The sequence below is a fragment of the Quercus lobata genome, chromosome 2 (assembly GCF_001633185.2).
Source record: "Quercus lobata isolate SW786 chromosome 2, ValleyOak3.0 Primary Assembly, whole genome shotgun sequence".
NCBI classification, from domain to species: Eukaryota; Viridiplantae; Streptophyta; class Magnoliopsida; order Fagales; family Fagaceae; genus Quercus; species Quercus lobata.
This window is the reverse complement of record NC_044905.1, coordinates 35,991,893-36,003,032: the sequence shown is the minus strand read 5'-3', so window position 1 is coordinate 36,003,032 and position 11,140 is coordinate 35,991,893. Positions and strand designations below refer to the sequence as shown.

The following is an 11,140-nucleotide window of genomic DNA, read 5'->3' as shown; positions in this document are numbered from 1 at the left end:
TGGAATGTTAGGTTGAATCACGTGCCTTGGTATATATTGTTTAGGCAAAACATATAATTACGTGAATAGTGTATGAACTCATTGATGTGACATAAAATTTGAAAAACATGTTTCTTAAAAAAAAAAAGAAAAAAAAAAAAAGAGAGAAAACACGGACGCACAAACCTCGGTATCCAAACGTGGTGTGTTTTATGTGTATATAAACTCTCAAAGCACTACGTGAATATCACAAAAGAAACTGGTTTTCAATTCTCAAAAGAGAAAAGAAAAAAGAAACTAGTTTCGTGCTGAAGAGGGCATGAATCTAAAAAAGAAAGAATCGCTGTTTTTGGGCTCTCTGTTTCTTGCTGTACAGTGTCTTTGCATGGTCAAGGGCGATGTTCATTTTTATGACTTTGTTGTAAGTACGAGCTATCGTATAGTTTCCTTCTGTAGTTTTATCTTGAAAATCACAGTTACCGATGAACTACTCTGCTAGCATTAGTTTTCCCTAGCGATTTCTTTTCGTCCAGTAATGGCATGGATTTTGGTTGTGGCTGACGTTTGTTTCTTGGTTCATTCGTTTGTTTGTTTGTTTGTTTTTTTTTTCACTACCATGAGATGTAGTTGCCATAGCGGTGGCTGTGGCTGGTAGAGTTGTGGTGGAGGTGGTTGTAGCTGGTTGTTAAAGATTTTGTGGGGAATTTTTACTATTATTTTAATCAAAGTGTTGCTAAAATAAAACTATTAATGTTTGATGAATGGTAAAGTGAGATATTAAAATAAAAAACTAGCTTTTTCAGTTGTTAAAAGCTAAAAAATATAACTTTACCAATGTGGATGCTTTAAAGGTGATTTTCTAATACTGTGGGTTTGAAAACACAAGCATAAACTTGCCACCAGAGTTGGAGAGTACAAGCTTGATGTTTTATTCCGTGACATCAATTTATAAGCATATGCTTCTTCTTCTTCTTCTTCTACTTTTACAGCTTACGGAGGAAAACTTCACAAGGTTGTGTAGCACTGAGACCATGTTAGCTGTAAATGGCAGTATTCCTGGGCCAGTAATACGGGTTCACAAAGGAGATACGATGTATGTCAATGTTCATAACCAAGGAAATTATGGGGTGACCATTCACTGGTAATCTCTCCCTCTTTCCCAAAATAAACCCGCACGCGTCCATATTTTGTAAAATTATCTTTCATTTAGGTGCGGTTTGGATAGGAATTATTGCATCTGCATTTTGTGTTTTGCATTTTTCTCTTTTTTTTTTTCCTTACGCGTTTCAGCTTTTTTAGGAGACAAGAATTACTGTTCATGCACTGTTCACACACTAAAAATTATTAAAAATGAGTCCCATGATACTATTTACACATTTAAAAATTATTTTGTTACAGTGTTTTCAGTTTTCAGTTTTTAGTTTCAGTAAAAATAAGTTGTATCCAAACGGATCCTTAACGTGGTTATCATCTCTTTGGGTCGAGGCACTGAATGACACAGACTTAAGGCATATTTGCACATGGTATTTAGTTTGAGTGGTCTATTATACACTCTAACATTCATATTCTCACAAGTACGATGTTCTCCATACTACGGATTTTATTATATAAATTGATGTTGACATCTATATTGAAAATTATAACTATTTAATGTCGGCAAAGTTCTCCAATCCATTCATTATCAAACCAAATTATTAGGCTTATACAGTAAATATTTATAGCAACTTTATCATTTCCCTTCTCATAAATATGAGTCTTGAGGATTTGTAAACCTAGGAATGCAACCATGCCCATATATATTTTTTATGACATTTTCTAAGAATAAAATATTTTCATATTAAACCAGTTAAATTACCATTTTATTTATAACATAAGCACTGCCTAACAAGATTGACAACCTTAAATGATATTATGATTCTTATAGGCATGGTGTAAAGCAACCAAGAAATCCATGGTCAGATGGTACAAACTACATCACACAATGTCCTATTGAACCAGGATCAAACTTCACCTATGAGGTCATTCTTTCCACAGAGGAGGGAACACTTTGGTGGCATGCTCACAGTGATTGGACACGAGTCGGTGTTCATGGTGCTATTGTTATCTTGCCTGCTATTGGATCCACTTATCCATTTCCCAAACCAGATGACGAAGAGATCATAATACTTGGTATGTTAATATTTTTATCCATTCCTCAAATTTTAGCTAAACTAACCCAACTTTACTTTTACTAGTTTAGCTATTTATTTTTTCATACACATATATCAAACTCAAAACTTAGTTTCTTACTTCATTTAAATATTTATTTTCTTTCTCTCTTCTCCATCCTCAGCATATATTTATTGTAATGTTAAAATGGCCACACAAACGTAAGTGCTCTAAGGTAATTGGCTTAAAATAAGAATCTCAAATAGTGTGTGTTCTTGAAATAAGAATCCTCAGCATATATTTATGTGTGTGTGTGTTCTTGAAATAAGAATCTCAAATAGTTTTAAATGCAAAATATAATTGGCTTAAAATCTTTTACTTGTTTTTTGGGGTGTCTATTATTAATATGGAGAAGGGAGGACTTGAAGGCGCTAGTGGCGGTGAGCGAGGGAATGGTGGTAATATTGGCTCGCCTTGGGCCTCTTGTGGCGACCCTTTCAACATCAAAACAAGGTGAGATCTGTAATCATCCTTTAGAGGAGGTCACCAGATTTCTCACCAATGATGAATGAAGGTGAAGGGTGGCACCACTGGTGGTGCTGTCGCTAGTCTGGCTTAGGCAAATATGAGAGAAGAAAAGAAAATTGTGAGAGAGGAACGAAAATAGGTGAGTGTGAGAGTGAGAGTCAATTGGGTGTGATGGAGTGAGATTTTTGTAAAATGTTTTACACTTGTTTTTGTGGTAAAACATTCTACAAGTTTTTACGTGTAAAGTTTTAGTCAAAGGAAAATATTTTACAACTTTGAATACATTTTACATGCAAACAAATACTTGAAAATGAGAAAATATTTTACTTCAAACAACAGAGTATACATTTTATTAAAATATCAAATTTTCTTAATTTTTTTAAAAATTTTCTTTTTTCACACACAACAACAACACTCATTCACTCTCTTTTTTCATTCTCAGGGTATATAAGAACAAAATAAAAAATAAATGCAAAATGAATAGTATCAATATAAATTTACACGGTTACTATATCAATAATACATATTTGCACAATTTTGACTTGTATGATATGGGTAATTTTTGGACAAAAATGTGTCAATTTGACACATTTTTCTATTATACACCATCTGATATAAGTGATCTTAACAATTTATATTTACTTTCTAATCTGATTAGGTGAGTCATGAGTGCCATCTTTTTAGTTTTTCTTCTACCTTGAAAGAGGACTTGATGGAGACATGAAAGAATTCAATAAAGAAAATAAAAGAGAGATAATATGATAAAGCTAATATGTGAGATTTTTAAGCATTAGCTTTGGAGGTGTAAATCCTCCCTAGATGCTATTTTAAATTCACACATGCCCAAAACCACAAACATTCGAGTTGGCATATCTTAAAATTTTTTATAGATTGCTACAGTAAATGAGTATCAATAGCAACTACAAATTTGTGTCGATAAAAATAAAATGGATTATTTTATTTCCTCTCACACTCTCTCTTCACTGTCTGTGATCTCCCTCTCTGTCATACTTTGCCAGTCTCTCTCGCAATACTTAACCCATGTGACTCTCTCTGTCTCCTCATGCCGCTAAACACAACACTCTACCCACTTTTCTATTCTCTTGCCTCCCTTTCTACCACCGTCAAATCGAATGTTTGTGGTTCAATCTAGCTTCTGATGGTTGGGTTGTGGTGGTAAAGATGTTGGGTTTTGGTGGTTTGTGGTGTTGGGTTTTGATAGTGGTGGTGGTAGTGGTGTTTGGTTTTGTCCAATTTGATTTGTGGTGGTTTTGATGGAGGTTTGCAATGATTGGTTCCTTTTGATCTAGGTATGTTTTTGTTTTTATATAGATGTGTTGATGATTGTGATTATTGATGGATGGTTGGTGGCTTCTGATGGTTGTGGTGGTGGTGGGTTGTAATGGTTGTTGTGGCTGAGTTTTTATTTCTTTACTATGGGATTTGTTTTGGGATGGGTTTTGTGTTGGGGATTTCACCAAATCAAGGAGTAATAATGAAAGAACAAAGTGAACACATCAAGTAAATAGAAATTAGTGATTGACTTGGAGGCACAATTGAATATTATCCTTAGACAATATTTGTCCCCATATGCAAATTTCTAAAGAGTTTCTACAAACTTGTTCACAGGATACAACCAAGTTTATTGAGTTCTACAAATAGCAATTTTGGAGAATACCCACAAGATTTCTTGTGTTTCTTTAAACTTACAATTTTTGGAGAGATAGTCTATTTTTCAAGTGAACATTAACCTCTATTTATACCTATAGGGTTATAACCCTTCAAAAGGTATGTACGGAGAGTTACAATGCCTCATAAAATCATTTACAAGATTTAAAACATTTCCCAACGTTCAAAACAGTTACCACAAATTCTACAAAAACTGTTTTTATGTGGCTTGATTGATCGAGAGGAATCGAGCATCAATCGAGTCAGGTAGAAGCTTCAGATCAATCTTCTTGATCAATTCAATCGATTGAGCAAAAGCTTTGACCGATCAAGAAACCTTTCTCACTGCTTCGATCGATCAATATAAAGTCTTGATTGATTGAACATCCTGAAACTTGAATTTTCACAAAGAAAATTACAGATCTCGAAATTCCATTTTATTCATTTTACAAATGAATACTCCAATCTTATATCATTATTACAACCTATCATTGTATATATCTATATATACAACATTTTGTGGGTTGGTGGTGGTGGGGATTGTTTCTTTTTTTGTGTGGTTCATGGTGGATTTGTGGTGGTTCTTGAGAGAGAGAGAGAGAGAGAGAGAGAGAGAGAGAGAGAGAGAGAGAGAGAGAGAGAGAGAGAGAGAGAGAGAGAGAGAGAGAGAGAGAGAAAATTTAAATGAAGTGGTGAAAAAATAAAAATTAGGATGTTGGATGTATTGTAAAGTGGTACAGTATAATAGCAAACTAACATTTTAGACAATAAAATAGACATTTTTATGCAAACCTGAATGCCCAGGGGATAAAAAAATAAAGTTGAGATTTTTTTCCCCTCTTTCTGGTCTCAATACGTTGTCCTAATTAATGCGAGATGGTGAACAATTGCTGTGGCTGTTGGGGTTGATAACCAGAGAATGATGTATGGGAGAAGACAAAACTTAGAACTAAACTCTTGTGTGCCACAACTCTGAGAAACAGTACCAACAAGCTAATTTGCTCCAAAACATGTGGAAAGAAGTTGCTCCACATATATAACATATTGATATTAAGTTTCCTAATTCTCACTGATCGGGGGTCAATATACACTAGTAGGCTCCAAGCTGTGAATTGAGTATGGATTTTAGAAAAAGCAATGTTACATATATAATAATTTTTACAATAAATTTTATAATTTTTAAGTTGTTATTAATTTTAAACTCTCACCTTATTGGTTATGAAAAAAAAAATTCCAAAAAATTATTACCCAAGATTATTGATTTTTAGAAACTAACAATAACAATGAATTTACTTGGAATTCATACTTAAAATTCAAATGAGATAAATATTTTGTTTCCAAAATAGGTAAATTGCTAGAAAAAGACAGTTCAGTTATGAATGTTATTCATATTTTAAAACACAATAAATAAATAAAAAATCTTCACCTTCTCATAGTCCAGACAAAGTAAAAGAAAATTTTTATTGTGATAATATGATAAAAAAAAAATTATGCTACAAAAAAAAAGACTTAAAGTTATGAGCAGCCCAATCTTCTTTGTAATAAAAAAAAAAAAAGTGAACTAATAAATAAATTTCAAATTTTGGAAAAAAAAAATTAATTCCTAAATGTTATTTTGATTTTTGGCATACATGGTGTAATAATTAAACCTATATAAGAATCTGTTATTTATTTACTAAAATACAATTACTTTTATCGTTCAAAATCATTTTGGTCTCAATATATAACTGCTATACTTACTAGGTAAATCAATAATAAAATGTTAAGCATATTTATGATTCAATTTTATTGAGCATGCAGGTTCGTTGTACAGAGGAAATTTAAAATCTTCGTTGGATGAGGATCTACACTCTGGTATTGACTTGCCACATTCTGTTGCTTACACTATAAATGGCGAACCAGGAGATTTGTGCCCATGCTCTAAAGGTATGATTGTAGATTTTGAATTTTGGACTTCAGGCATACCGCATACCTTGTTAGATCATACTGTTAAAATAAGATATATTTTGCCATTTCACCCATTGGAATCCTAAATAGAGTGTAGGTTCCATATTAATTTATACTAGTCTCGTCACACGCGCTTTGCATGTGTAATAAGGTTTTTTTTTTTTTGGGCTTACATGTTTTACTCATGATAGTTTTATTTTATTTTTTATTTTAACAAGAAATTGTATTAGTATTTGATTATTAATGTGAAAGAGAAATGTGGAGGTGGGAAGAAAATAGTTTAGTGATAAAAAAAAATGGTACGTTTGTGGAAAATTAAGCAATTTTATTTTATTTATTTTTTTCAAAAAAGAAGAAACTGTATTAATATTTGACAACTAACGTGAGAGAGAAATGTGGATGTGAGAAAAAAAAACTATTATTATTATTTTTTAATTTAGCTAAAAATTGGGAGTTTTTAAATTACTAATTTTACATGTCTAATCATATGATTTAAGCCTTAGAAATGGATGAATTTGAGGGTATTTTGGGCATCTAAATTAAGAATTATAAACAGGAGAAGCCCTTTAAATAGTAGTATAGATATAACAATAATTTGAGTTATTTTATTTTTTTTTTTTTTGAGAATCAACAATTTGAGTTAATGTGGGTATAATAATATTTTGTAATAAAAAATTATAAGCATTATTATTTATTTATATTAAAAAAAACTAACATTGAGCTATAATCTTAATGTTGTAGAAACAACATACCGTTGGATGGTTGAGTACGGCAAGACCTATCTTGTTCGACTTGTCAACGCAGCTGTGTCTGTCGATCTATTCTTCGCAGTTGCTCAACACAACCTCACAGTTGTTGGAACAGATGCACATTATACCAAACCCATAAACACTAGTTACATCATGATAAGCCCAGGACAAACAATGGATATCCTACTCACAACAAATCAGAGTCTTGGCCATTATTATATTGCTGCTCGACAATTTTGGAGCCAAGATGCCCCGGCTACATTATTTGACTCAGTCAATGCCACCATGATCCTCCAATATAAAGGCAATTATACTATCCCATCGTCCCCTATCTTTCCAAGTAATCTTCCCTTTTACAAAGACTTGCGATCTGCCATAACATTCACAAATCTTTTTAAGAGTTTAGCAAACAAAGATTATCCAGTAAATGTCCCCCTAAACATAACTACCAGAATGTTTATAACACTTTCCATGGGCGGCATTATTTTTCATAACCTTACATCAACACTTGAAGCAAAGGCTACAAGCGCCAATAACATAAGTTGGTCCAACCCAACTACAGATGTATTGCTTGCTTACTACAGGTTTTTCAGTCTTTCTCTCATTTAATTATTTAAAATATACATTGCTTTTCTTGGGGAATAAGGTTGTCAGTTTTAATGTCTTTCCCATGCTCCTTTATGTTTTCATGTCTTGCCATAGTAGAAACAAATTGTGGGTTTTACTCAAAGGCCATGTAGAAAAAAATAGATAGTAATACATGGTTATCTTACATTTGTAGAATCAAATCTGACTGAAGTGTGAAAGAAGGCTTGGACTTTCTCTTACAATAATAACAAGATCATATCCATTTCAAATTTGGTCCATTTTGTCTTGTATGCCTAAGATTGATTGGATATTGATTGAGTCTGCCTTGTGGGGGTGTGCATTGAGTTTTACATCAGGTATATGCTGAGGTAATTTAGGTTTTGTTAAACTAAAAGAAGCCTCAATTGTGAACTAATTATTTTAGGGTATAGCATTGATATGGTTAGCACTTTTACTAGTATAGCGCATATGTGGTTAATATTTTTCCTTGAATAGTATAAATGTACCAATAGAACCATGAAATCGAGAGGATCCTTTTCGGTGATGTTATGATTTAGCTTATAGATTCTTTTTATAAAAAAGAAATTAAAAATACACTATTTTGGAAATGGACTTACAAAAGATTGTATTCATTAATAACTAGTTATCAACATTCTAACATGAGTATCGCACTATCATAGATGCCTATATGTTTGGAAAATGGATTAAATTAAGACTTCCGTGCAGGAACATTAGTGGGGTTTACACTACAGATTTCCCAGACCAGCCCCCATCTTATTTTAACTTCACAGGAGACGATTTTCCATATACCTTAACAGAACTTGGGACCAAAGTGAAGGTGTTGAATTATAATGAAGCAGTTGAGATGGTTTTTCAAAGTACCAATTTGGTGGAAGGCGCAGGGCTTCATCCAATGCATTTGCATGGGCATAGCTTCTATGTGGTTGGATCAGGTCCTGGGATCTATGACAATGTAACCGACCCAAAAAGTTTTAATCTGGTTGATCCGGTTGAAGTGAATACCTTCGGAGTTCCTAAGGAAGGATGGCTTGCCATTAGATTTGTAGCAAACAATCCAGGTATGCAATGTCTCTATAACGTAAATATTAATTAGTTTTAGTTATTCTAAAAGGAAATGCATGTGGGCTTAAAATATATACTTTGGTTCAAGATCTTGCAACCAACAACCTGACTGGCAAATAATAATAATTTTAAGGGAGAAGTTGGGATCAATCGATTCATACCTTTTGTGAAGCATACTCCATACATGGCAATTGCATGCATGTAAGAACAGTTAGGTCAACCCGTTTTTGAAACTGATTGGACAGTTAAAAGTGTAACTATAATCATGTGGCTCTAGTTGGTTGGCATATATATTTTGGATGCTAACATCAATCATATTTGGCAGGTGTGTGGTTTTGGCATTGTCATTTGGATAGACATATGACGTGGGGTATGTCTTCTGTTTTTATTGTAAAGAATGGGGATACGACTGAGACAAGCATTCGCAAACCCCCTCCTCAATTGCCTCAATGCGAAGCTTCATTTAGATTGCGGCTCGAAAACATTGATGGATTGGATCAAGGAAAAGAAAATGAACCAATTTTTAGCTAAATGCATTCATCTAATTGCATTTCATCTACTTACATACTATTTGTTTGTTATTTATGTTAGGATATGTGCCTTTTAAATCTTATTGTATGATGCCACGTATGACATTATGTATAGCATTATGTTTTATGTAAGAAAGTTGTTTTATTATTATCTAAAATATTGGTAACATGAATATTTGGACATTATCATATAATCCATGAGATGCATAATATGTGATTTAGTCACAGAAGATATAAATTACAAGTTCTTTGTAGACTCAAAATTTTAATTCGTAGTCGATGACAAAATTGGGCATTTCATCTGCGAAGAATATAATATATCAACTAAGATGATTTGTCTTAATCATAGAAGAGAAGATTTCTAGTTGATATGTCGATATGTTTTAAGCGTTAATATATATTGAATTGGATTGCTGTGAGAATCGATTTATTATTCTACTAACAACTGTCAAATGAATAATAAATCTCATAACTTTTATTTACATCAACTCTTAATCCTGAGAGAATAGTGAACCTGATCATGAAGTGTAAGTAAATTTGATATATCAGAAGTGAAATCTAAAGTCAAGATCAAAATCTCAGTATGTTGGGCAGTCACATTTAGTGTTGAAGGAACATATATTTTCAAGATGAAATTCATAATCTTTTAACGGAGATATTAAATATTCCCTTGAATTAAGTTTAATGAGTTTGGTTATTGAGAGTGTTAGGCCTAACCATTTTACTAAGGAGTTTGTTAGGACATATGTGAATAATTTTAGGAACATATGTCAATATAGAATTAGCTAATCCTTTGACAAAACGCACTTTATTTGTAATTGGGTAGATCTAGGATGTGTTTAATGCTTCAAGGAATAAGGTTTCAGGTTCAAATATTAAAGCCATGCAAGTCTATCCAAGAATCAAGTGAAGAAGTGCTGAATTTTAAATCTCGATAGCTAATATCTATCGAGGTTTAAAAGACTGTTTAAACACGATGCTTGATAGCTAGTCGATAGATAGGGTATTTGTTGAGGTTTAAGAAAATCAGTTTTTCAGATCTAATTTCACACCAATCCATCTATTGATGTTTGAGCTTTCTTTTCTCACAACCTTAAACATATATAAGAATTGTTTTAAGGGCTGTCATAGCGGATGCATCTTAATGCAAACGTTTTTCACAAGCATATTATGAATTGGAGATATATGCCCTAATTCATCTTTCTATTCAAGAAGCTGCTGTGTTTGTACATCGTAGAGTTTTGTAACCAAGGAGTTTCATAATCTTCATCGTGTTGATGAATTGAAGAACTTTGCAGCCAACATCCTTTTGAAGTTGGTGAGTAAGCCGTGTACTGGGATTTGCGCATCGAATTGGTTAGTCATGTATTGGGAGCCGTGCATTGAAAGGGGAGATTGTCACTACAAAACAAGTCCGATTAGGTATTGGAGTAAGGGTTCAACTGTAGGTTGGTATAAGGTACTGAGATTCCTTTAATTATAGTCGCTTGTTGTGATAATAGTGAATTCTCGGGAGTTGTGACCTTAAAATCACTCGGTGGGGTTTTTATCGTGTAGGTTTTTTCCATTCGTAAACAAATCACCGTGTCAATTTATTTTCTGCTGCATTTTAGCATAGTTGGTGATTTGTTTGTGCTACCATACATATTGCATGCTAATTGAATTAATTAATTAACTTAGCTAATTAATTGGTTAATTCATCACAAGGGTCAATACATTTTTAGCCTATCAAGTGGTATCAGAGCTGGCACACTCTGATTAGATTTTAATCTTTGCTATGTGATCTATTGACCCCTGTTTGTCATGGATAGAGGACAGTCTCTTATTATACCTCATTTATTTGATGACACTAATTATGCATATTAGAAAGTACGCATGAGAGCTTTCTTGCAGACATTAGATGAAAAAGCGTGGCAAGCT

General features: G+C 32.9%; 1 protein-coding gene across 1 annotated transcript; it reads left to right on the top strand.

The window, feature by feature from the left end:
• Positions 1-219: 219 nt before the first annotated feature.
• On the top strand, positions 220-9,324 carry LOC115975461 (laccase-14-like). Its single transcript, XM_031096245.1, has 7 exons — positions 220-400; positions 969-1,120; positions 1,904-2,148; positions 6,124-6,249; positions 7,012-7,603; positions 8,334-8,686; positions 9,016-9,324. Exons 1-7 carry the CDS (start codon positions 299-301, stop codon positions 9,219-9,221), a joined length of 1,776 nt encoding a protein of 591 aa, XP_030952105.1. The 5' UTR covers positions 220-298; the 3' UTR covers positions 9,222-9,324.
• The last annotated feature ends 1,816 nt before the right edge of the window (positions 9,325-11,140 follow it).